The sequence below is a fragment of the Peromyscus californicus genome, unplaced genomic scaffold (assembly GCF_007827085.1).
Source record: "Peromyscus californicus insignis strain IS unplaced genomic scaffold, ASM782708v3 Scaffold_14__1_contigs__length_90479793_seg_2, whole genome shotgun sequence".
Taxonomy (NCBI): Eukaryota; Metazoa; Chordata; class Mammalia; order Rodentia; family Cricetidae; genus Peromyscus; species Peromyscus californicus.
Window position 1 is genome coordinate 76,004,801 of NW_026294436.1, and position 27,419 is coordinate 76,032,219.

The 27,419-nt window shown below is 45.7% G+C and overlaps 1 protein-coding gene across 6 annotated transcripts in view; it reads left to right on the top strand.

The window, feature by feature from the left end:
• LOC128110151 (basic leucine zipper transcriptional factor ATF-like 3) overlaps positions 1-27,419 on the top strand; it is a 48,764-nt gene that overhangs the window by 651 nt on the left and 20,694 nt on the right. For 3 of the 6 annotated variants that reach the window (XR_008218091.1, XM_052738009.1, XM_052738008.1), the window contains exons 2-4: positions 1,791-1,869; positions 6,168-6,298; positions 7,629-7,683. Coding sequence is in view for 5 of the 6 variants with exons in the window: in XM_052738009.1 (XP_052593969.1) it covers positions 1,791-1,869; positions 6,168-6,298; positions 7,629-7,683 (265 nt within the window). In the remaining variant the exon portion in view is untranslated. Of the gene's footprint in view, positions 1-1,790; positions 1,870-6,167; positions 6,299-7,628; positions 7,684-15,437; positions 15,506-16,997; positions 20,244-27,419 lie in introns of those variants that run through there. The other 3 variants (XM_052738006.1, XM_052738005.1, XM_052738007.1) reach the window with 3 other exon arrangements.

Below are 27,419 nucleotides of genomic sequence, written 5' to 3' on the forward strand. Positions count from 1 at the left end.
TTTACAGTCTGGTACGAGGAATTCTCCAGGAACCGGCAATCCTCGAAGTCAGTCACCTGGCTACTTTTTTTGATCTTTGCTTTTGCTTGTTATTTTATAACATTGTGTGAATGGAGCAAAAGCATTTTACTGATGAAAAAGCTGTCTTGTTGTTAAATTTTACTAAGATCACTAGTTGAGCTGGACATGACAGTGTACGCCCAGCACTTGGAAGGCAGAGGCAGGTAAATCTCATTGAATTCCAGACCAGTCTGGTTCACACAGTGAGTTCCAGACCAGCCAGGGCTACATAAAGAGACCCTATTCCCCCTACCCCATTGGCCCTTATAACCCACTTCCCTTTTCACCTATATTTTGCAAAAACTCTGCAGTTGATGGTTTCTGAGGAAAGACACTAGAAGTTGAGGGATTGCTGCCTCTCTCTTGAACAGTCTATATGTAGGGGAACGTCCCAAGCTTGTACTGCAGCACTTCTGTGACCAAATGACAACAGTACAGAGTAAACATAGAAATCATCAGTCTCAAAAAACAGAAATGAGGAGAGGCTGGAGAGGTACTTAGTGGTGAGTGTTCTTGTAGCATGCACGAGACAGAGGTTATGTGAAGGAATAATGAACAAACCTTCCTGGGATTGTAATTCTGTATTCCAGTTTTTGTACCATGGCTTATTCCCTCCTTGGAATCAAGGCGAGAAACGTCTCATAACATTTTTAGTAGTTATTTTGGGAGACAGCTGTAAATAAGAGGGCTTGTCTGATTCTAGAAAATTGTTAAGATGCTTTGAACATCGACACACAGAAAAAGACCAATGTGGCTTAACCTCTTATATCCTATTGAATGAGATCTTAAAGACAATGAGAAGTAATGGTCTGTAGAGAAGTTTTGACGATGTTGATAAATCTCTGGGTAAAACTGAATAATGTAGTGGCATGTTCTTAAATGATGGGTGAAGCTGCAGTGAGGATGTCAAAGACAGTTTGCATTCACATTTAATCTTCGAGAGTTTAGCGTCATAAGAATCTTACTCTTTTTTTTTTTTTTTTTGGTTTTTCGAGACAGGGTTTCTCTGTGTAGCTTTGCGCCTTTCCTGGAACTCGCTTTGGAGACCAGGCTGGCCTCGAACTCACAGAGATCCGCCTGGCTCTGCCTCCCGAGTGCTGGGATTAAAGGCGTGCGCCACCACCGCCCGGCAGAATCTTACTCTTTAAAATCTTTTTTTTTCTCCTTTAGTGCCTGGGATTGAATGCAGAGCTTTGCTCATGCTAGCAAAGCGTTGTCCACTGAGCTATATTGTAGCCCTTTTATAAGATACTAGTATAGAAAATGTACTATGACTCATAGTTACCAGTCATTTATTTATACTTATTTTTAATTATGCAAGTGATACAAAAGACATGCTCATTAAAAATATTTTCAAACAATAGCATTTATTAAGCCATCTTTGAATTCCCTGTCTGTCTGAATCCCTCTGGAAATAACTTAGGATTTTGGAGAGCAGGTGGTGGAGCCTAACCCTTGTGCCCTTCTTTACAGTTTCCCACTCTGTGTTCTTGTTTGTCATTTATGTGGTCATGCTGATGAGATGTCACTGGTAGAGCCAGTGCAGTCACCACTGTGTGGTAAGGGTATTTAGCCTTCTCCTAATAGTTAACTTGGATTCTATTTTTTTCCTCAATTTTTCATTATTTCCATTCTGCTCTACAGAGATTCCATTATTGTTTTTGCTAAAATGTTTGAATTCAGTATTTAGAATCGCTTTTGCTGACTTGGCTGCTGTAAATGTATTGCAGACTTTTGAGTCGGCTGTGCAGGAGAATGTCAGCATCAATGGACAAGCCTGGCAGGAAGCTGCAGATCACTGTCTTATGGGTATGTGGCTTAACTCTTCCTTCTGTCATTAATTTCTGAGATTGTTTTTGCAGCTAACTTTATTTTGAATGCTATTTTGCAATTTCTGTTTTCATTGTCTCTCTGTGGTGGTTTGAATAAGAATGGCCTCCATAGGCATATATATTGGAATTCATAGTCATCAGGGAATGGAACTGTTTGAGAAGGAGTAGGAGGTGTGGCCTTGTTGGAGGAAGTATGTCACTGGGGGTGGGCTTTGAGGTTTCAAAAGCCCATGCCAAGCCCAGTCTGTCTGTCTGTCTGTCTGTCTGTCTTTCTGTCTCTCTCTCTCTGCTTGTAACTCTCAGCTTCTTCAGTGCCTGCTTGCAGGCCACCATGCTCCTTGCCATGATGATAATGGACTAAGCCTTTGAAACTGTAAACAAGCCCCCAATTAAATGCTTTCTTTTATGAGTTGCCTTAGTCATGGTTTCTCTTCACAATAGAACAGTAACTAAGACATACTCTCTCTTTTATAAACATTTTATTTATTGGATGGAGTTGTGCATGTCATGGCACACTGTGGAGGTCAGAGGACAGCTTTCAGGAGTTGTTTTTCTCTTTTTACCATGTGGGCTCCAGGGATCAAACTCAGGTCCTCACTCAGGCTTGATGACAAGCATTTTTACCTGCTAAACCATCTTACTGCATTCAGTATCATTTATTTTAAAGCACATTTAAATTATTATGGGATAAAAAGAAGAAACTAATGTAGATCATTGAAGTCATAGCCCAAGAGAAACTCAGTGGGTACCTTGATCTATCCTGTCTGATATCTGGTATCCGAACATGTATGTCATCTGTTCTTTAGAAGCTTCTGTCAGTAGACTGTTGGAAGATATTATAGAATTATCCCCAATTAAAGAAATAGGCCCAGAATATCCCTGTGTTTCCTCATAAGCCAGGTTTATGTTTTTGCAATGCTTAGATGATACTTAGAATGGATAGTGAAGTGTTCCTAGGTGTAAAGTTAAACCACAGGAGTAGCATGCGAAGGGTGTTAACATTCGTAGATGGCTTCTTAAGACTTTAGCTTATTCCAAAGACTTGATTGTACCTTTGTTTGTTTGCTTGTTTGGTTTTTTTTTTTTTAAGATTTATTTATTATGTATACAGTATTCCCTGCAGGCCAGAAGAGGGCACCAGATCTCATTACAGATGGTTGTGAGCCACCATGTAGTTGCTGGGAATTGAACTCAGGTCCTCTGGAAGAGCAGTCCACACTCTTAACCACTGAGCCATCTCTCCAGCCCCGTTTGTTTGGTTTTTGATACAGGGCTTCTCTGTGTAGCCCTGACTGTCTTGGAACTCCGTAGAATAGGCTGGCCTCAAACTCAATTCACCTGCCTCTGCCTCCCGAGTACTGGAATTAAAGGTGTGCGCCACCACGCCTGGCTTAGACTGGACTGTACCTCACTGGTGCTGGCATGCCTGAAGAAGGCTAAGTGTTAATGGAAAGAGAAAGCAAGGTCAGAGTAGGGAGGAGCCGTCAACAGAAAGGGAGTGATCTCTGAGAAGAGGCAGGCGTCCCTGTGTCTGCAGTACTGTCCAGAGAAGGGCCCCCCGACAAGAAGCCGCGTGTGCCGTCTATCCCTCTGGTAACTTACTCAGGGCTGAGCACCGTTGCTGTCACTGCTTTGTGTTCACGTCGTCCAGTCATTTGAGCTGATCACAGGCCTACTAGCAACTCACTGTGATATAACTTTTCTTCTCAACGGTAAGGGAGTGCTTTGCCCAGAACATTTTCTTGTCTATTACTCAGGACTGTGTTAGTTGTCCTTTTAAAATGATCAAAACAGGGTTTGGGTTTACGTATTAAAAGGATAAAACCGCCGGGCGGTGGTGGCGCACGCCTTTAATCCCAGCACTCGGGAGGCAGAGGCAGGCGGATCTCTGTGAGTTCGAGGCCAGCCTGGTCTCCAAAGTGAGTTCCAGGAAAGATGCAAAGCTGCACAGAGAAACCTTGTCTCGAAAAATAAAAAATAAATAAATAAAATAAATAAAAGGATAAAACCAACAGCATCTGTTTTGTAAAATATTAACACAATAATTGCTAATTAGTAGGGAATATATAAACAATTAGCCAGAAGTCCTTTCTACACCACATAGCTTTTCAGTGGGTCTTTATTTGAAACAAAACGTTATACAAAAAGGCACAAGGGAGTAATATGTTTGGAAAGCCAGCCTTAAGCTGGGAAAAGTAATAGCAAATGTGCCTAGAAAGGTAAGTTGAGGAGAGATTACCACATGCCTCAAAAGTGTTACAAGGGATTTGTACTTTATTGTGTGGTCTTGGAGGAATCATGGGAGTGGTGTGTGTGTGTGTGTGTGTGTGTTAGTGTTAGTGTTAGTGCTGGTGAACGAGCCTACAGACTCACATATGTCAGGCCAAGTACTTTATCTCTGCTATAAACCCCAGTCTTAGGTGAGAAATTTAAGGGAGAGTTACGTGACTAGATTTAACAGGCTTTGCTTCTGGGCAGATACACAGAAGCAAAACGGAGGCTTCACGGGGACAGAGGTTTAACCTGCTTTGTTTATGGACGTTCCCACGCTCCTGCACACAGTACCGCTCTGGAAAGAAAGCAGACGTGTGTGTGAGGCAGCGTCCCTCCTCCTGTTGTAGCTGCCCTGCATGGGTCTGATCACAGGAAGTTTGGTCAGACAAATTTGTAAGGTTGTTCATTGAAAGCAGAACTCTGTTTTCAGAAATCGACGCTCACCAAGTATTTGTCCATTTGTTTATACGTTGTGCTTTTACAAATTCTACCCCTTGGTGGCGCTAAGAAACCGTTTTCCTACATAGAAGATTTCACTGACAGACGATGGCTGAGCCCAGAAAGGGGCTTGCTATGCAAACCTGGGCAGAGGAGGAAGGAGAGAACTGATTCCAAGGAGTTGTTCTTTGATCTCTCCACGCATGCTGTGGCACGTGTGCCCTTCCCCATCACACACACATAATTTTTAAAAAGAACTTTTATAAAATGGTATGCTGTTCCTTGCAGGCCAGTGACTTCGCTTTTCAAATGAACATAATAAAATTTAAAGTTGCTTATTTCAGTAAGTGTTCCAAGTGAGACATATTCCTTAGACTTCCTCCAAAGGAGCCACTGAGTGGACTCAGTGTTTGTCACAGGAGTGAGAGGCCGTACCTACTGCTCTTCACAGTCTAGATGTGACATGCATATGCTGACGTACACCAGCCAGCTCTCAGAATGTTTCAGAAACATGTGCCAGTCAGACTTCTTCCTAGTAAAGCTTTAGTTAGTGAGATAGCATAGACTGCCTGGCAGAGCTCAGGGTGCAAGTCATTTAACCAAAGACTTGGGTCTTTAGCATTTGTAACCGCTTAGTATTTCTTACGTTTTTTCTTTCAGTACCGGGGATTGAGTGCAGATCCCTACCCATGCTAGGCGGATGTTCTGACCACTGAGCTGCCTTCCCCAACCCAGCATTTTTACTCTAAAGTTATTTTTTTAAACAAGGCCAAGTGCATCTGTCTGCACTCTCTTCAGAGTGCTTCGTTTCTGTGTCCTACCCTAGACCTTCTGAGTCCAGAGTTACACACTAGTAACATACTCCCCAGGTAATCATTCCTCCTTGTTGAGCTTGAGAATGATTGTCTTTCAACAGAGGAAAGAGCTGATGAAGCAGTCACCACGAAGTGAGAATGTCCCCCGGGTCGCCGTACCTTTCATATCCCCGCCCCCGCCATGAGTTAGGTATCACATCTGGGCATTCTTTTTACTGCCGTTGTCAAAGTTTGTCCATGATATGAAATGCCGTCAGAGTCTAACTATTGGGGGAGAGGGTACAGAACTGGACTCAGGGCCCTGGGAGATCTAAACACATGCTCTGCAGCTGGGCTACACCTCAGTCCTTGTCCCTGTAGTTTATCCTTTTAGAGTGCTTCTGTTTGCAAAGACTCCACATCCTCACAGTTTCCTTTCCCAAAGCTGTTTCCCTGGCCTTTTTTCATTCGGTGCCTTCGTTTATACGTAGATTTCAAGCTTAAATGTTTCTTTCCAGTCAGTAACTCCCACTGGTGGTGTTCCGTGGTTCTGTGTCCTTTGTCTTTATACCCTTGTTGCCTTTATCAGGTTACAGTTGCCTGTCTCGTGGGTCATGCCACATTCGTCTTTGTACTTCCTGGAGGTACTTGATAATTGATCAGTACAGAAATGAGGGGTTCCATTAGTTTGCCATTTGTTTTCTTTAATGATTTTGTGAATTGAGCATATATAATGTTTCTATACTAATATGGACTTTTTCTGGAATAGATTCTGACATCAAAGTGCTTGAAGATGAATTTGATGAGCTCATAGTAGATGTGGCAACAAAACGTAGACAGTACCCCCGAAGGATCCTCGAGAGTGTCATCAAAACCCTGAAAGCACAGCACGAGATTCTGGTGAGATGTTTACATTTAAATCCTCTCACAGTGTTTCACCACAATAACAAGTTAGATTACCTTTCATGTAGGGCAGGCTGGCCTTGAACTCCTGATTTTCCAACCTCCACCTCAAGTGCTGGGATTGCAGTATGTACTACCACAGCTGGCTGGCTCTGCTTTTCAGATGGGCAGAGCCGTAGGCCTGTTCTCCTGTAGGCACCAGTCACCATGCCAGTCACAGACCGTCTTCTCAGGTTTATTACGACTGGGACAAATGGAAGTGAGGCGAGCCCTGGCAGATTGGACCAAGTCTCCTTCTGGGTGTTGAGATTGGCCGGGGTGGCATTGCCCTCCTCCTGACTGTATGCGGGCTTTAGTTTTTAAATCAGCAGCTTTTCAGTGTGAACCTTCCGGCAGTCCCTCCTTCAGCAGTGTTTCTGGGCATTAAAGGTCTGCAGTTGCCCTAAGCACCCCAAGTCATGGTACGATAGAGAAAAAGAAATCCACGCGAACGCTTCCTCTTTCTCACAGCACTCATCCTTAAAGAAAGCCCTCTGTAAACTTCAGGAAAAATGCTTGACGTGTATTGACTGTGCCGTGCCTCCCTCCTCACCTCCCTGACTTCCCTAAAGAGAACCCTGAAACTCGTCAGGGAGGTCGAGGTGCAGAGAGAAAACTGGAGAGCTCAGTTGTCCCTTGGCCCTTCCTTTTCACACTTTGGCTCTGGGCATTGAGTGAGAGTAGGAAGGAACATTTCTCTTTGCCTTTTGCCTGACTGGGATGGCCAGCTGTCCCGTGTGCTGCTGCCGGTGTGGAAAGTAATGGGCTGGGCTGGTAATCTAGCCACTTTTTAAAAAGTTCCTGTGGAAATTGGAATTCAAACATTTGTCCTGAATGAACTCCATCACACTTTGGTCATTGTCCTGTATTTTAAAAATCACTATGCCTTCACTTTGTTTTTTACTATAATCTTCATAGGGCTATTTCCTACTGTATGCAGCAGAGGGCAGTACATAAAAGGTATTCAAACCTGGGCATGGTGGCGCACGCCTTTAATCCCAGCACTCGGTGGCAGAGGCAGGTGGATCTCTGAGTTTGAGGCCAGCCTGGTCTACAAAGTGAGTTCCAGGACAATTATGCAAAGAAACCCTGTTTCAAAAACCAACCAAACAAACAAAAAGGTATTCAAACCTAAGGACATTTTCCCTACAGAGTTCATGATCTAAAAAGAGAAGACCTTGAAGCTAGCACTATTGACTGTATACTTGCTTACACTAGCTGAAAGACATGCTTATTTATCTGAGGCATCACATGTCTAAACTAATGTTTCAATTTGTGCTGTGTTTAGAAGCAGTATCGCCCTGTTGTACCTCCCTTGGACCTGAAATGTGACCCTGACCCAGGTAAGCCAGTCCAGGAATGTGTGGACGATGAAGGGTCCTCAGTGATGGTCCTCAGCTGTGTGAGTCCTCCCCTCCACACTGATGGAGCACTTGTTTGTAGAGTTTATAATGTTCCTTGTGTTCTGCAAGTTCTTCCTCTCCAGTGTCACTGACCCAGATGTCGGACACTCCTGAGTGTGACTGTACAGCGCTGTCTGTGCTTCTCCAGGAGCTCCTCTGTCCCTCTCACTTCCGCCGTAGGTTTCTTTCCTTTAGTTTTTGTTTTCAGGATTTCAGATTTTATCTTGAATGTGGTCCTTCTGGTTTTGTTCATTTCTTTGTTATATTTAACTTCTTGAGTTAGTTCAGACATAGTTTTAATAAACACAGGGAAGGCCACAGATGATGAGTCCTGCCTTATATTCAGATTTTCAGATTTTTTAGTTTCCAATTCCAGGTCTCTCTCACCAAGCCCTGCATTTGCTGCCTTCTGTTGTTCACTCTCTGTTGTGTGGACACAGACACGGTGTTGCTCACTCTGTTGTGTGGACACGGCGTCGTTCACTCTGTTGTGTGGACACGGCGTCGTTCACTCTGTTGTGTGGACATGGTGTCGTTCACTCTCTGTTGTGTGGACACAGTGTTGTTCACTGTTGTGTGGACAGGGTGTCGTTCACTCCGTTGTGTGGACACAATGTCATTCACTCTCTGTTGGGTGGACACGGACGTGGTGTTGTTCACTCCGTTGTATGGACACAATGTCGTTCACTCTCTGTTGTGTGGACACGGCGTCGTTCACTCCGTTGTGTGGACACGGCGTCGTTCACTCTCTGTTGTGTGGACACGGTGTTGTTCACTGTTGTGTGGACGGGGTGCTCTTCACTCTCTTTCTTTCGTTCCCAGTTTGGAAGAGGCATACTGTGGTTCTAAAGATAATCAGAGTCAGGGCAGCTAATTTGAGAGGGAGGAACTTACTGCAGAGATGATTCGGTAAACCAAAATGGCCTGGATGCTCAAGAGCTAAAGTCAGTCGGGCGTACATTATGGGGCTGCTGTGGCTGTATGTTCTTTACGTGTTTAGAATTTTCTCGTGAAAGCTCCCTGGACTTCCCTTGTGCGTCTCTCCATCCTGCCACCAGCTTGTGCTGCTTTCACCTAGTCAGTGCAGTCCAAGGCGAGGGCCGTGGTTAAGAGGCTCTGCATACTTGTGATAGTGAGATAGTCGGTGGGTAGGCACACGGTGCAGGCCCCTGGAGATGTTGCCTGTCCCCCAGCACTTAGGGTGTAGCTTGAAGTACACTTGGTGGGGTGGCAAGTTTTCTTCCAGTCTCCATTTCAGAGTAGGAAGGCTCATCTCAGCCTTGGTTGATGAGTCCCACTTCTACCCTGCTGGAGCACATGGTTCCTTCCATTTTACAGGGAGGCAAATTTGTAGCTACTGTTCCCTAGCCAGGGTCTGCATAATGAAACAGTCCTGGCCAGGTTGTGTGGGTTGGAGTAGTAAAGAAGTCCTGCTGCTGTTGCCTCGGCTGAGGGCTCAGTCATCTCCTCAGGACCCAGAAATAGCATCTAGTCTGCAGTAGCGTGGTGCTCAAACAGTGGGTAGCATGAGCCTGGAACGGTGTGCTTGGATGAAAGGAAGCCGCTGTGCAATAGCAGACAGCAATTCATATGGCTACTATCAAAAGGAGGAAATCTGAGTCTGTGGAACAAGAGAATTGACGAATAAGATCAGACACCTGGCTGAGGCCAGATCAAAACCCCTGGGTGAAGGTTTTGACAGGCCCAAGAGAGACTGTAGTTGTTGGGGTTTCTGTTTTGTTTTTAGTACTTTTTTGGCTCTTTGACTCTTTGGGGGCCGACCACTGAACCCCCAAATAAGTCACACAGAGGCCTATTATTACTTATAATATTATTATATTGTTACCTATAATTATTATATTATTAATATTACTACCCAGCTTAGCTTGTTTCTAGCCAGCTTTCCTTAAATTAAATTATCCTGTCTACCTTTTGCCTCTGGGCTTTTTCCTTTTCATACTTCTGTATATTTTACTTTCACTCTTACTCCAGGGCTGGCTGTGTGGCTGGGTGGTTGTGTGACTGGGTGGTTGTGTGACTGGCCCCTAGCATCCTCCTCTCTTTGTTCTCTTGCTCTTTCTCCTTTTCCTCCCAGATTTCCCCTTTATTTATTCTCTGCCTGCCAGCCCCGCCTATCCTTTCTCCTCCTTGCTATTGGCCACTCAGCTTTTTATTAGACCATCAGGTGTTTTAGACAGGCACAGTAACACAGCTTCACAGAGTTAAACAAATGCAACATAAAAGAATCCAACACATCTTTGCATCATTAACACGAATATTCCACAGCATACGCAAATGTAACACATCTGCAACTAATATTCCACAACAAGACTGGCACCACAGTGCTGTTGAAGAGTGAGGTGTGTGCGCTCACACATGTGTAACCTGTTTCTGTTTTCAGCAAGAGTGCTGATTTCCATCCTCACTGACTTACGGCATCCGTGTGTCCTCTTGGAGCATGCTTGCTTGTTCATGCTCAGGAAATACATTGGAAGTAAATGGGAAGCTCTCAGCTAGTGCATTTCTGCTGAATTTGCAGGCCTTGGAGGTTCATGTTCCCTTGTTTAGTCAGGCAGTGACCCGGAAGCAAAACTGGGCTCATTACTCAATCTTTCATTTCCACTTTTTCATTTCCCTCTGTTTTAGAAAGCAAGCAGCTAGGGAAGAGCGTTCTCAGAGGTTCTGAACTTCCACATTTTGTAAGGGCAAATTTTTTCCCCCAGCTATGTACTGATTAACTATTTACCAATAAGACGTGGTTCTCGTCTGTCAGGAGCAACCTTGAATAGTCATCAGTGTAAAGCCCCTGAAATGAAGAGGTTCTTTCCCCGTTACCCTGCATTAAACACGTAGTGTTGGAAGGGAGGTGTAACGTTCTCCTGGAGTCACTCTGAATCCCAGGCCCGCCCTGCAAGCACAGTGCTCAGATGGCCCCTCTGGATTTCTGTAATGCTGTCTGGCTTCAGGCACTGCTGAGCAGTCTGTGGGCAGTGCTCACAGACACTTACACTTCAGGGTTCAGCTTTGAGTCTGGGCTACAGCACTTGTACTTTACAGAGGAAAAGAGAGAGTTTATTTTGGAGATAAATAGGAGTGAACATGGCCGGGGAGTGCAGTTGCAGTGTGGTAACAGTTTCGTGGAGTTTTACAATAACAATGGAGACAATCATAAACTGAGATCTTTTTAGTGCATTTCTGGGAGTGTTGGGTAGGCGGTGACAGAAGCTGTGGCCTATGATGCTGTCTGATAGCACTGTTAGGTCTCTCTAGTTGACAGAAACTGGGGTCTGTTTGTGCATGTCAAAGGAGTTCTCTAATGTTGGGTCACTTACAAAGGAGGGCATACGTGACTGTAAAGGGCACTAAAGATGGCTCAGGTGATTTGGCTCTGGACTTGAAACATTTTATTCTTTCCCCCTTGTGCTGAGTAAGTTAATCAGCCTTAGAAGGTTCTGAGCTTCTCTTAGGAACTTTTGTTGACATTGGTAAGCATGATACATATTGCATCATGAAGATGTTCTTGTGGAGCTTGTGGAGAAGGAGGCACAGAGGACACTTGAGGAAGCCCACCCCGTCTCTTACATGGACTGGGCCAGCCATTGGCACTGGATGCTCATGTGTTCTTCTCAGTCATAAAACATGACAGAGTCACTTAGAATCATTGTGAGCAAAGGAGCAAAAAGCTTATTGCTTTGGAATTTCTTCAAGAATTCATGTTGGGAAGTGATGTTTTTAACTTCCTAAAAATTTTTATCTATTGTGTGTGTGTGTGCCACACACACGTGAATGCTATAGTAGCATGTGGAGGTCAGAGGACAACTTGCAGAAGTCAGTTCTCTCCTTCTACCACATGGATTCCAGGAATCAGTCAGGATTGGCAGCAAGTGCTTTTTCCTGCTGAACCATCTTGCCCGCCCAGAAAATAATTTTTATGTATATGCAGTATAGCCACACGTTTTATGAGTTTTGTGTAGCTTTGTGTTTTGTTTTTGAGACAGGGTCTTGCTGTGTAGCACAGGATGGCCTGGAATGTGTGGTCCTCTTGCTGTTGCTTTCTGGGTGCGGAGGTCACAGGTATCTGTCTCCTTGCCTGACTGTTAGAGATTGTTTTTAGTGTCTGTCTCCTTGCCTGACTGTTAGAGATTGTTTTTAGTGTCTGTCTCCTTGTCTGACGGTTAGAGATTGTTTTTAAGTGTGTGCGCTTTCTCCCCTTTTGTCTTTATTTTTGAAAACTTGTCTTTTATTCTATTCCTAGAATTATTGATAACTTGGGTTTTTGTTTTATCTTGTTTGTTTTTGAAGCACTGTGTATATCTGGCTGGCCTAGAACTCACTATGTAGACCAGGCCAGCCTCAAATTTAGAGAGATCCACCTCCTCTGCCCCCCAAGTGCTGGATTAAAGGTGAGCACTACCACGCACTGCAGATACCTTTTAGTTTTGAATGCAGAGGATTCAATTTACTTAATTCAAAAAGAAAAGGTACTGTAAATTCATAGTTGAACATTTAATTTTAGAATGGTATCAGGAAACTTTCTTTATCCTGGAGCTAAGTTTTTCCCATTTGTGAATTTACATTTTTAGGAAGACAGTATGTGATTTCTGGCAAAGTGATATTTTAGAGTGTAACATTGGATTCTAGAAGATGTGAGTCTGATTCTGTCCAGTTGCAGTTCCCGTCTTGGGTTATTTGTAACCCTGCTCTGAAATGGCCTGAGGATCACAGGATGTGATGGCCACAGCAGAGCGGGCTTCGGGTGTGTCCCTGTCCTCGTGGTCCTTGCTTTCACAGGCCAGTTCCTCAGAAGACTCGTTGCACTCACCAGCTTCACTTTTTGTTTTGTTTTGTTTGGGTTTGGGTTTTTTTTTTGTTTTTTTTTTAGACAGGGTATTTCTATGTAGACCCCGCTTTCCTGAAACTTGCTATGTAGACCAGGCTGACCTCGAACTCACAGAGATCCACCTGCCTCTGCCTCCTAAGTGCAGGGATTAAAGGAATGGGCCATGCCCAGCTGTCCACATACCACGTTTAATCTCATTCCTGTAGAAAAACATCAGTCTGTTGGGTCCTTACGTCTGACACTGAGTGCATACCCTTCAGTGTGAACACTGTTACTGCAGCCCTTCTGTCCTGTCTCTGGTTTTCACCCAGAACTGTAAATCCCAAGTGTGGTGAACACTTGAGGTTATCCTTCTTCTTATTCCAGTCTTCACCAGCTGCCCTCCAGTGCTGCAAACCTTCATCCTGTCTACCCTTTCGTCACTATCCTGGGAATTTCCTCACTTCTCTCCCGCTGTGGATCGTGTTTCCTGGTTCCCGTTTTCTCCTGTTTTTGATATATTTCCTTATTTGGGGAGAGTGTATCCTATTCATCTGCCTCCGACCCTGTTCTTCTCAGTCCATTTGGCACCAGATCCCTGTTTAAGGCAAACTATCCATAATATCGTCCCCTGTGAGTTGACGTCACCCTCTTTGATTAAGGAAGTGCCTGATATCGTGTTGTGCCCTGTCCTAGCCTTTGAGTACTCCCAGGTACTGTGATCACTACTAAGGATCCCAGGGTTGGAGAACTTAGTCCTCTTCCCAGGAGATTCCAGGCTTCTCATTGGTGTGCATACTGCCCTCTAGTGGCCCTTCTGAAAAAATTGGAGGATGTTTGGGGTAAGGGATGGTGTTACAAAATTATAAAATTGGTGAAAGGGATTTGTAGTCATGCCAGAAATATTAAATGTCTTATGTATCTAGCCCAATTGTAGAATACCCATCACACACTTGGGTGTGAAAATCAGTAAGTATGTAAGCCTAGAGCTTAGCTCCATTTTACACACAAGCCCAAACCACTCTTGGGGTTATATGTTGTCATTGTTTGTGCAGCAGATGAAAAACAGGCATTGTCCAGCAATCGGAAGATAAAAACCAAAAAAGGTGGCATGAGGTATTTTAGGAATTGTTTGTAGTAGTCATTGATAGAACTTTATCTGGGGAGGCAGAGGCAGGCAGATCTCTGTGAGTTCAAGACCAGCCTGGTCTACAGAGCAAATTCCAGGACAGGCTCCAAAGCTACACAGAGAAACCCTGTTTTGAAAAACCAAAAACAAAAAAACAAAACAAAAAAAAGAACTTAATTTGTAAGAGACCTAGAGAAGAGGTCACAGCCAGGAACTATGGCTGCTGCTGCTCCTAGTAAAGCTGCAGCAACAATAAAGACTGTGACTGCCCTGTTCACACACAGAAGTAAGATTCATTGTTGCATATTCAGGATCCACTGGAATGTTCTAGATAGTCACTTACTGAGAATTTTAATTTACACTTACGACTAAATGCGTTAATTTGAAGACATACTGCTCTCATGTTGGATTGGTTATCTGTTGTTACTTAAACTATCTCAAAATTTAACATCTAAAACATTAAACACGTGTTCTATCCCTTGTGGTTTCTGAGGTCGTTAACTTGGTAGAAGGAACTTTAGTTCCTCCCAGCATGGGCTCTAAGCTTACTGTTGTGACAGAGAGTGCCCACTCATGTCGGAGTTGTACTAAAACACCCTAGTCTTGGCAGTGACATGCTGTCAGAGCTGTAAGTTACTAGTCACACAGAGGGAAGGACTGCATGCACAGGAGCGTGCACACTGAAGAGGGAAGGACTGCATGCACATGAGCATGCACACTGAAGAGGGATGGACTGCATGCACAGGAGTGTGCACACTGAAGAAGGAAGGACTGCATGCACAGGAGCGTGCACACTAAAGAAGGAAGGACTACATGCACAGGAGCGTGCACACTGAAGAAGGAAGGACTGCATGCACAGGAGCGTGCACACTGAAGAGGGAAGGACTGCATGCACACGAGCATGCACACTGAAGAGGGACTTTTGGATCATTGTGAGGATGGCTAATGCACACAAGGATGCTAAGGTTTTGTTGCTGTGTTTGGGCTCTCTAAAGGAACAACCAATGAAATGAATTTGAGAGAGACAGAGAGTGTTATTAGAGTGGCCTACAGGCCATGGTCCGGGTGGTTCAATTATGTCTGTGTCCTGATGGAAAGGCCAAGGTTCAGTCAATTTCCAGTCTGATGCTGGAGTCCCGGGAATTCCTGTTGAGTTGTTGGTCTTCAGTCTACATTGAAGTCCTAGAGAAGTAGGTTCTAATAACAGTGAAGGAATGCCTGAGCAGCAGGCAGCACACAATGCATGTGAAGATCAGAACACAGCTTCGTGAAGTGGATTCTTTCTCTCCTGCATCCTTGCAACCTGGCCTCGGTTCTGGGACTGAACTCTTTTTGCAACCACTTTGCTTAGTCATCTTACTGGCCTGTGTTTTGCTTTTATAAAATTCAGAATCATTTAAAAATAAATCTTAGCCTGAACTTGTCTTAAAACTTGATAATGTATAGAGGTGTCAGCTGCAGGAGTGTTTATACAACAGATACCTGGTGCTCTTGGGGCACAGCTGGGGCTGCTCAGCATGCAGCCTGTGAGCACACCTTTGAATTGCACTCTGCTGCTCTCCTGGCCCTCTTATTCATCTTGATAATTGAATAGGGCATTGGCTTTAGTAGATTACACAGTAGTCTAAGGGAGATTAGACGAAGGTGAGTGTTCCTAACAGATTTCTGTCTGGATTGCATCTAAATGGCTTTATGGTTGGCTAACTAGATAAAGAACCTAAAATACTGTTTGGTGGTTTCTTGTAGCTTCTCATGTGGAAAATTTGAAATGCCGTGGGGACGCCATAGCTAAGAAAATCAATGACGCCATGAAGGTAAAAGCTGTGCTAAGTGTATCGAGAGGGAAAAGACTGGTGCTTGCTGTCGGTGCCAGGTGTGTCTGGGCTGCAGGAGGATCTCAGGAACTGTTAAGTGGTTCAGAGTGTGTTTGTTAAGCAGCAGAAACACCCAGAGCTCCATTTATCAGGTGCCTACTGTGTGCCACATACTCTGCCTGGCAGGTACCTCTGTGAGCTGTGTGTTCCCCTGGTTCTCCAGTGAGGTTATACTTCAGGAGCTGAGCTGGCAGCTTGTTGGGCACTTTGGGACAATTTGGTGACATTTATGGAGCGTATGGTGTCTGCCTTGCCTTTGCTGTCGTGCTTAACTGTCCTAACTTAAGTTAACTAAGTTAACTTTAACTCTCACACTAACCCAGAAGATGGGTATCTTAACCCCCATTTATGGAGAGAAGACTGAGGCACTGAGAGCCCAGATGTGTTTGTTGCTCAACCGAGTTCCTGAACCAGGATATCTGGCTTCGGAACTTGTTTGTTGTTGTTTCTGCTTTTGTGCTGGGTCTGGACCCAGGCCTGGCATGTGCTCATCATACCCTGTACCCTGAGCTGTGTGCTAGCCATGGAGTTCTGCTCTTAATCACTCTATTACACTACTCCAGCCGGAGAGCCTCAAGGTCATCATCACATGGTTTCAATTGGGACATTTATTTTACCTAAACATGAAAATAAATTCCTAGTACATGGAAATGATTTTAAACTCCTTCAGAACATCTCCAGTTTTGATGTCCATTTTCTGTGGCATTTTTTTTAGTTTATATGGATTCCATGTTTTTCTGATAATTGATCATCTATTGTTTTTATCCTATCCTTGATCCAGAGTTGGTGGGCCAGGTATTCAGTTGACCTCGTTTTTTTGTAAGCAAAGCTTTATTGGAACACAAATGGGATCATTCATTTCCTTCCTGTCTGTTGTTTCTTCTATGTTCTAATAGTGGAGTTGAGTTCTTTTATTTTGGGGACAGGGCCTCACTGTGTTCCACAGACTAGCTTCAAACTCGTTTTAGTCTCCTGAGCACAGGGATTACATTTGTGTATCATCTACAGTGGCTGCCTGAGGTTGAGTTCTTAGGTGCAGAGCCCCAGAGTCTAAAATGCTTACTGTTTCATTCATGACAGTCAGAAGGTTCTGATCCCTACTCTTGATGACCAATATTCCTAAAGCATGCTCCTCAAAGAAGCGGGATTTCAGACTTTAAATTCGTAGCTCTGAAATTCTCTTACCCCTGTCAAATTGAATATCACTAACAGTTATTGTAGGAATGAGCCATATCTTTTAGTCTTAGCTTTTAGTTAAAATTCCTCCATTTAAGTAAGTATTTTAAAATATAAAGTCAAGTATCCATGACCCCAAGAAACCAGGTCTCAGTAATAGACTTGATCTAAAGAATTGCAGGGCAGCAGGTCCAGGTCTGTGTATAGTGTCTTTGTCTGTGTGTTCACCTTCCAACCTGAGATTTTCCTTCCCAAGGCTTTGCCTCTGCTAATCGAACAAGGAGACGGTTTTTCCCAGGTCTTAAAGATGCAGCCTGTCATCCAGCTGCAGAGGATCAACCGGGAAGTCTTTTCCAGCCGTTCCAGGAGAGCAGATACCAAGCCCGACAAGTCTGTAACACAAGTAGAAACCACACCAACTGAGACTGCAGCCAGGAAAGCCTCGAACATAGTGCTGAAGAGAAAGCATGTCCCAGACTGCTCCCAGAGACAGCGCTACCCGCTGCGGCCGAAGAGAATTGATCTGGATGTATGAGCTCTGTTTGTTTGGGAATTGGAAGTTGGTGCTCTCAGCATCCAGGTCACGGTCTGCTGCCCGGGGGACTTCATTGAAAGTAACTGTGACTCTGTACAGGTGCAGTGCACCGTTCTGCTTGTCCTGGGCTGGGTCTCCCTCTGCGGTAGGGAAAAAGCCTGTGGAGTATTGCACAGACCTGTCAGTGGCCTCAGATGCTATCAGTGCCAGCTGCCTTGCAGCCTTTGAGGCATCCCAGGGGACATGCTCTGAGGGGTTTTCTTGATGTGCAGCTTTCTCTATGTGTGAGGTCATGAGGTAGTTCTTGGAGGCTTGAGGACTGGTGTTGGCTCTGCACAGCAGCCTGCTCGTTGCTAGTCCAGTTCATCAGAGGAGCGCACAGAAGATGGGCCTGGCCTTGGCTTTGTTCCATGGGCACTTAATTCACAATTTTAGGGTTTTGTTTTGTAAGATAAAGGAGAAGGCTATTATTTGTGTAGGAAATTAATTTTTTTTGTCTGCCTGTTTTCAAGACAGGGCCTCTCTGTGCAGACTTCACTCTGTAGACCAGGCTGGCCTTGAACTTAACAGGTTCCACCTGTCTCTGCCTCCTGAGTGCTGGGATTAGAGGTGTGTGCCACCATCGCCCGACTGTGCAGGAAATATTCTTAAAAAGAAAACCTGAGGCTGGAGCCTCTGTTTCTTCCCTACGTACGCTTTCATTTCCATAGGTCTTTGAACATAATTTGTCTGGGAACTGATAGTTTCTTTTAAAGTCCTCATTTCTAAATAGATCCTTCCAGTTCAAAGTGTATATAAATTAGGGTTGATTGGCATGCTCCAGTTAAAGACATTTGTTATCCAATATAACATCAGACCTAAAAGGGGTCTCAGCAAACTTACACTCTGAGATTTGGCCACAGCCTCCACAGCCTCTTACGTTGTGTCTCTTACATGGTACATTGTAGATAGGGCCTGTAGCTTGCCACCTGTTTCCTTTCTTGGTGATTATACACTTTTATCCATTTTCAGAGAAATTTACTAATCATGGCTTGGAAAATCTATATTGCTCTTGCTCGGTATGTCCTAAAGATCATAAACATCTAGGTTTGTCTGGTTTTCTCGATTGGAAAAGCCTTATGGTGAGGCCACTTTATGGGACTTGTAGATTCTGTTTTACTGTTAAAATTTGAGATCAGGGCACTGGAGAGATGGCTCAGAGGTTAAGAGCATTGACTGCTCTTCTAGAGGTCCTGAGTTCAATTCCCAGCAACCACATGGTGGCTCACAACCATCTGTAATGAGATCTGGTGCCCTCTTCTGGCATGCAGGCAAACATGCAGGCAGAACACTATACATAATAAATAAAATAAATCTTTTTTTTTTAAATAAAAAAAATTGAGATCAGTATATTCATACAGAGCAATGTTTATTTTTATTTTGTTTTTAAAAATAATATACAAAGACCAAAATCTTGGCACATGCTTTCTCCAGCTAACAAGGCATTCTTGGTACCTACTTTAGTAGGACAGCAGGCCGGCACTCTGCACTCTGGAGTGAACTGACCTTTGCCTTAAAATCACTTTGTGACTTCAGAAGGTGGCTTTGGTTCTGTGCCTTTTGTGGCATTTACGTTCTGTGATTGAGTTCACTTCAGGAGTGCCCAAGCAGGCAAGGCTAAGACACCAGGCTGTGAGGTGAGGCGGTGCAGTATGTTAGGCTTGCACACCAGGCTGTGAGGTGAGGCGGTGCAGTGTGTTAGGCTTGCACACCAGGCTGTGAGGTGAGGCGGTGCAGTATGTTAGGCTTGCACACCAGGCTGTGAGGTGAGGCGGTGCAGTGTGTTAGGCTTGCACACCAGGCTGTGAGGTGAGGCAGTGGATTTCCATTGAGCAAATGCTGTATGGCAAGATGGGAGAATGAGCTTGGAGGAGTCCCACTAGATGGTTCTGGCTGGACTTGACAAAGTCACATTTTGAAAGGCCCCTTTCCACACTCTGGATGTGAGATGGTGCCAAGAGGAGTTTGGAGTGATGAACTTGGTCTGGCATGAATGTGACTTGACCCTGTGACTAAAGCACTTACTTAGTAGTGACCTTTGAGAGGTGTTCAGTCCTAGTGCAGAAGCCGAGTGACTGGGGAACTCCAAGGAGACTGGGGCCCTCTTATCAATGGTAGTCATCTTCTAAGGGGCCCTTTGGTAGAGGTGAAGACGTTTTTGCCTATTGTAAGGTAAGATGTTTGTGTGTGTGGCAGTGGGGGTAACTGTCATCTAGTGAATAGAGGCTGCACATCCTCTGGATGGCTGGCACAACTAACCATCTGCCCCAAGACCAGTGGCACTGAGGTGAGGAACCTGCTGAGGGGAGAGTGGTCCAGTGATGCTGAGGTAGAGGAGCCTGCTGAGGGGATAGTGGTCTAGTGACACTGAGGTGAGGAGCCTGCTGAGGGAGAGTGGTCCAGTGATGCTGAGGTGAGGAGCCTGCTGAGGGAGAGTGGTCCAGTGATGCTGAGGTAGAGGAGCCTGCTGAGGGAGAGTGGTCCAGTGATGCTGAGGTGAGGAGCCTGCTGAGGGAGAGTGGTCCAACAGCATGAGGGGGTGTGATTATTGCAGCTTTCCAACCTCTCTAGGAAGTGCTGTTTGTGTTGGTTGTACTTAACTCTTGTCAAAATATCCCACTGTCAGCCCTCGTAAGACAAAGTGTAACGTATGAAGTTCAAATAAAACTAGACTGTCAAATATGTAATGAAAAAAGCCCCAAATAAAAATGTTAATTCTAATTGCATTTTTATTGAGTTTAAAGGGGTGCATGTTGATAGAGTTAAATGATGTTGTATCTTGGATTTGCTCTTAAGTATTTAAGCAAAGAGAAGGGATAGATTAAGCAAATGTATAAGAAATGTTGATGGCATTGGACCTATGTGATACAACATTTACTTTGCGCTTGGAAATTTTGTATATAAAATATACATATATGTATGTATGTATTTTTAATTTGTTTTGTTATGAAGCAGCCAGCCCCACAGATGAAGCTTGGAGTCTTCGGAAGCCCAGCTCTGTCCTGCAGGCACAGCAGTGTAGAAGCAGCGATGAGTAGGCCTAGGCTGTAACGGGGAGTTACGGCTTTTTAGGCCAAGGGTTAGCGACATGAGAGTATTGAAACTAAAACGACGGGAAAACTGAAAATTTTCTGTCTCTGTTGGAAAAGGGAGGCTGAATTGGAGAGGGTCTTAAAATTCCTTGTGAGGGCTGGAGAGATGGCTCAGCAGTTAAGAGCATTGCCTGGTCTTGTTAGAGGACCCAGGCTCGATTCCTAGAACCCACACAACGGCTCACAACCATCTGTAACTCCAGTCCAGGGCATCTGACGCCCTTTTCTGGCCTTCTTGGGCACTACACACGTGGTTCACAGACCTTCATACAGGAAAAAGATTCATGCACATTTTTAAGAATTTCTCTGCCAACAAAATTTAAACAGAAGGCCAGATCTAGGCCCTGGGAAGAGAGCCCTCCAGAAGAGGCAAATTCTTAATGTCGACAGTTGAGGGCTGGTGAGATGGTTCAGCAGGTGAGGGGACCTGCCACCAAGCCTGGTGACCTGACTTTGATCTCCAGGACCCACATTGTGGAAGGAGAGAACTGACTCCCACAAATTATCCTCTGACCTCCACATGTGTGCTATGTATCACGTGTGCTGCCCCCTACACACACACACACACACACACACACACACACACACACACACACACACTTTCTTCATTTTTGAGATGGTCTTACTATGTAGTCTTGGCCTGGAACTTACTCTGTAACCCAGCCTGCCCTCAAATCCTTGAACTCACAGAGATCCACCTGCTTTTGCCTCCCACATGCTGGGATTAAAGGCTTGTACCAACCATGACCAGCCGTAAAATGTCTTTTAAATTAATGGTTGTGTTGACTTCTTGGTGTGTATAGTCAAGCCACTGAGTGGTTCACTTGAAAGGCAGTGGAATAGGCAATGCGTGTCTCAGAGGAACATAAACAAATATGGCCAGAGCAAGTGCTGTGGTGTGAATGTGGGGTTGCCCAGTCCTGGCATGATAGGTTGAGAGGTGGTGCACACCTTAATCCCAGCATTCTGGAGACAGAAGCAGGTGGATCTCTGTGAATTCAAGGCTAGTCTAGTTTACACAGAAAGGCCAGTCAAGGCTGTGTAGTGAAACCCTGTCTCAAAAAAAAAAAAAAAAGACACCCAACATAGACTTCTGGTCTCCATGTACACACAAGCACACACACAAAAAGAAACAATAAATTCTGTGAAAGCCGTCTCTGGAATTATGTATGTCTGGATTTGTGCTTGTGAGGGCAGTGCTCGCACACACCAGGAAAGGGGATCAGCTTCCCCTGGAGCTGGAGTGACAGGCTGCTGTGAGCCCCCTCAGGCCGGTGCTGGGAACCTGCCCTGAGTCCTCTGGAAGAGCAGCAAGTGCTCTTACCTGCCAAGCCAGCTCTCTCCCTGTATTAGCTTTTTTGACTGTGAATTTTAGTTTTGGTTTTTATGGGGCTCTGTTTCTCTCCCCGACCCTTTGTTTTGTAATAGATTTTATCCTCAAACTCCAGTTTGGGGAGGAGCCTTTCGATAGCCACTGGGGAGTTCTTGGGCGTTAACATTTGGAGGTTTGGCGACATTGGTATATTCACCTGGAACTTCAGGAAGCAATCTGTGTCATGGCTGTCCCTGGGTTGCTAATACCTATGGGGTTTCTCCCCCAGTACTAATGAAATGTCCAACTTCTCAGTGCCCCATCCTCACAGCCTCAGCCGTTAATGACTGTGGCATGACTGTTCATGGACTGAGTTTAAATAATGGGTTTATTGGCAGGGCTCAGTGGCCCACACCTTTAATCCCAGCACTTGGGAGGCAGAGGTAGGTAGATCTCCACGAGGTTGAAGCCAGCCTGGTCTACCTAGTGGGTTCCTGGACAGACAAGAATACAAGGTTGAGACCCCATGTCAAGAATACAAAAGATGAACTTGTCAGTTGCAAGGGACAGAGGAGGTGGAGGTGTACAGGACTGAAGCAAACCACTGGAGAGTTGCCGCAACAGGGACCCTGCCTGTGTGTACCTTGGCTTCCACCTCTTTGACCAATCCAGCCACATCCAAACAGTATTTAAAAGCCATGTTTCTAAAAGGCAAGATATTAGATATTTTACAAGGATTGCTCGGTGTGTGCACGCGTGTGCGTGCATGTCCCCGACTGTGTGGGTGCAGGTGTCAGTGAGCAGTCGTGTAGAGGCCGGAGTAGAACATCCATATCTTCCTCTGTCACTCTACCAATTGTCTTGGACTCTCTCACTAAACCTGAAGTTCTATTTAGGTTGCCTGGCCAAGTGACCAGTGAGCTCCCAGATCCACCTGTCTCCAGCCCTATAGCTGGGTTACAGGCACCCACAGTCATGCCTGGCATTTTACGTGGGTGCTGGGGATTTGAACTCAGTCAGGTCTTGCCTTGTCAGTGCTTTTCCCCACTGAGCCATTACCCAACCCCTAGATTTCCTTTTTCAGCTGGATGGTGGTATTGTGGTTATATGAATGCAGGTCTAGGTAACAGTGCTTATATGTATTTAGATGTGATGACCCAGCAGGAAAATTTGAAAAGTACGATGAATAAGGAGACAGGCTTCATGGCACATGCCCATAATCCCAGCACCTGGAAGACTGAAGCAGGAGGATTGAGAGTTTGAGGCCAGCCTGGGCTGCCTGGCAATGCACTCTGTGTGTGTGTCACCCCTTACACACATACGAAATAGATAAGACTAACGTGACAGCGTTAGCTGTTGAGTCTCGAACATCTTTCTACGTTGGAAAGTTTTATACTAAAAGTTTGAATTAAGTAGTCATTTTTCTTTTTTGTTTTTTTCAAGACAGGGTTTTTCTGTATAGCAGTCCTGGCTGTCCTGGAACTCTATCTGTAGCCCAGGCTGGCCTCAAACTCACTGAGATCCACCTGCCTCTGCCTCCTGAGTGCTAGGATTCAAGGTGTGTGGCACCACCGCCCAGCTGAGTAGTTTTTCATGTGAGTGAGTTCCTTTACTCCACACTCAGTGACTCCACAGTCGTGGTTCAGGGGGTGGGTGAAGATCTCCACCTGTGCAAATATCTCCCCACCAATCCAGTGGGTTCCTGTCCAGGACATCAGTGCTAGCCGAGGACCTCTTGGGGAGGAAGTAGGATGTGAGGGAGATAGAGTTCCCTGCACTTTGACCTCCTGAGGGAACGTGGGAGTGAAACTCAGACTTCAGCAATTTCTGTGGAATCAGATGTTTGCAAGAAATGGCTTCATCTGTTTCCAGAAACTGCAGGAGAGCATTAAGAAAGTCATAAACAAACACAGCCCCTTGCCTGGGGTGATGGACTCTGTGTCCCCAGCCAGTCCTCAGCCCAACCCCAGCACCCCCAGGCTTGCCCTTGCTGGGGTCCCCAATAGAGTGAAACAGGCATGTCAAGGTACGGCAGCAAAGGGACTGTGACCAGCTTCACCTGGTGTCATCCTTGAAAGGGGCGCCCCCCTAGAGATCTCACCCAGTGCTGCGTGAGACCACTTAACATAGCAGCCCAGTATCCGAATCCTCAAAAAATACGAATTTCCTAATGAAATTCCCATTTTCTTTCATGCCTCCCTGAAATCTGATTAAAATGTTCTATGGACAGATTTGCTCCAGCCACTGGGTCTCCTGTTCTTTCTCCTCTGTTTGTTCAAGATAAAAGATGGCTCAAAGAATGAGAGATGTTAGGTGGGGGAGGTCGTTAACAGGCAGTGTGAACTGGGCTGGGGATGTAGCTAAGGGGTACAGCACTTGCCTAGACTGCTCAGGGCCCTGAATTCAGCTAACAGCATTGTTTAAGCAGTGGATAGGTAATAATGATTACTATGTTGTCCAGGCTGATCTATTGGTGTTTTTATGTTTGAGACAGGCTCTCACTGTGTAGCTCAGGCTGGCCTCAAACTTGACATCTTCCTGTCTCAGCCTGCTGAGGGGTTACATGCATGTGCCACCCCCCACTCTAGCCTAAGGATGATCTCAATCTCCTGGGCTCCAGTAATTCTCCTGTCTCAGCCTCCCAAGTAGCTGGGAATACAGACATGGGTCGCTGCATCTAGCTAAAATCCACCACACCCCAGAATTGTACAAAAATAGATTTTTATAACCATTTCAGTTTGAGTTTTTGTTTGTTTTGTTAATTTTTTTAGGAGACAAAGTCTCATTCTGTAGCCTGAGCTGGCCTAAAGCTCACTCTGTAGCTTAGGCTGGCTGCAGACTATTGGTGATCCTTTTATTTAGTCCTCTGAGTCTGCGAATACAGGTGTGTGCCACTGTTAACGTTTGGGGGTCTAGATTGGGTAGTCTTCTCTGCCAGTTAAAGAGTTAAAAGGCAGGGACTCTAGAACACAGCTGGCAGCACCAGGGAGATCTCAGACGCGGCAGGCATAGTCACCGGAGGAAGCCTTTATTAGAGGTGAGGACACACAGCAAGACGCACAGGGAAAGACCCTCTGCTTTGCAGAAGGCGGACTCCTGAGCCCTAGATCCAGTCTTTCCTTGAAGGCTGTGGATTTTAAGGGCCTTTGAGGGGCCTTCATCCCCTAGATGAAGAAAGGGAGGCTGATGACCCATGACTTTGAAGAAAACATGTCCTGATCCAGCCTTGAACTTTAACCAGTCCATGACAGCAGTCCACTGATGGTGGGGAGGCCCACCAGGCTGTTGATCAGGAACAACAGTGTGAGTGTGAGGAAGGGGCCAGAAATTTGCCATCTTTACTATGGATTTGTGGCCCCCCTTTCTATATAACTCCTCTGAGGGATCTGTCCAACCCTTAGTCCCTCACCACTACACCTGAAAACTTATTTTCAATTCTGTGGGGCTAGAGAAGGCCTTGGGCACAATGAGCAAGCCTGCCGCTGAGCTCAGGCCCAGTCTGTATTACCAGTGCATTCGCTGAAGGGGACAGCAGGGTGTCCATGGTTCCCACACACTAGGTGGGTTTTGTTTTGTTTTTTTTCTCCGTGTGCTAAGATCTGCTCTCATCCTCAGCACCCCCTGAGGTGGGGCAGCATCACCCCCACTGTCATGTGGAGCCGTCCCAGTATATATACTTTGAGAACGTCATGCTGACTTCCATCCACTTTCTGGGCTAAGCCTGCTCCCTCCCAAGCCTACCTGGGGCAGTCTCGGGAACTGTGAAGGCTGGCTGGTACAGGCCCTGTGAAAGATGCAGTGTGAGCCCACGTCCACATCTACAGAAGCAGACTCCTCCATCTCCATCAGCCCCATCTGACACCAAAGACCCAGGCCTGGTGGCCTTCTAATGATGCCTCACGTCAAGTCTATTTGTAAAATTTAATTTTTACATGGTTTTCCCGCAAGTATGTATGTATGTGCACCATGTGTGTGCAGTGTCCACAGAGGCCAGAAGAGGGGGGTCACAGTTCCACCCCTGAAACCGGAGTTACAGGTGGTTATGAGCTTCCATATGGGTGCTGGGAACTGAACGCAGGCCCTGTGCAACAGCAGCTTACCACTGACCATTTCTCCAGCTCCACTCCATTCTGTTCATAAGAGATCACAGGCCAGCCCAGACTCAAAATTGGGCCAGGCGGATGTAATTGGGTGTTTTTACTCTTTGGGGGTCCACCACCCAGTTCCCCCCAAAATACACGGAGACTTATTCTTACTTATGAATGCCCCGTCTTAGCTTGGCTTGTTTCTAGCCAGCTTTTCTAATTTAAATTATCCAGTTTCTTTTTAATTATGTTTGGCCTCTGGGCTTTTTTTTTTTTTTTTTGGTTTTTTCGAGACAGGGTTTCTCTGTGTAGCTTTGTGCCCGTCCTGGAACTCACTTGGTAGCCCAGGCTGGCCTCGAACTCACAGAGATCCGCCTGGCTCTGCCTCCTGAGTGCTGGGATTAAAGGCCTGCGCCACCACCGCCCGGCGGCCTCTGGGCTTTTTACCTTTCTTTATTCTATATATCTTTCCTTTTTATTCCAGGGCTGGCTGGGTGGCTGGGTGGGTGGGTGGCTGGCTGGCTGGGTGGCTGGCTGGCTGGGTGGCTGGGTGGGTGGGTGGCTGGCTGGCTGGGTGGCTGGGTGGCTGGGTGGCTGGCTGGCTGGCCCCCGGCTGTCCTCCTCCTCTCCTCTTCCCACTCTCTCCTGACTCTGCTCTCAATTTCTTCTACTTACTCTTTTTGCCCGCCAGCGCCCTCCCCCCATCCTTTCTCCTGCCTTGCTATTGGACATTCAGCTCTTTATTAGACCAATCAAGTGTTTTAGACAGGCACAGTAACACAGCTTCACAGAGTTAGACAAAAGTAACATGAAAGAATGCAACACATCTTTGCATCATTAAACAAATGTTCCACAGCATAAACGAATGTAACACATCTGCAACTAAAATCCCACAACAGGCAGGGAAACACACAAAGGCATCCATTCTGATGAGTGGCTCACTGTGGCCACCGGATTCATGGTCCTTTACAACAGCCTCAAAAACTGACGCCTGGAGACTAGGACCAGAGAGATGGCTCAGTGGTTAAAGCATTGCCTGCTCTTTCAGAGGACCTGGGTTCAATTCCCAGCACCTATAAGGTGGTTCACAACTGTCCAAAACTCCAGTTCCAGGAGATCCAACACCTTCTTCTGGCCTCTTCAGGCACCAGGTGTGCATGTGGTACACATACATACATGCCTGAAAAACACCTGTGTGCATAAAATGAAATAAAATTTGAGAAGGTCAGCGTAACCCCCGCAGTCCCTTCACTCAGTTGTATGACTGCCAGCACTCGGGAGGCTAAGGCAGGGAGGTCAGAAGTTTGAGGCCAGCCTGTGCTACCTAGTGAGACTCTGTCTCACAATAGCAAAAGACAAACAAAGCCCCCCAAATCTCACTGAGACTCCATCCCCTGCACTCAATGCATGAGCCCCACGGATCCCTACGCAGTCACCTGTTGAATGAACACGCGTGAACACGTGAGCAGCTTCCCGCTGGAAACAGCAGCTCAGGTTTGAAGGGCAAAGTGTCCACAGCTCTCTGTGAAGTCACATCTGCAGGGGCAGCCTTGCTGGTCTGATATGCTGGGGGTCATCCCATAACCAGTTACATGCCATCCCGCCTCTCGGGAGG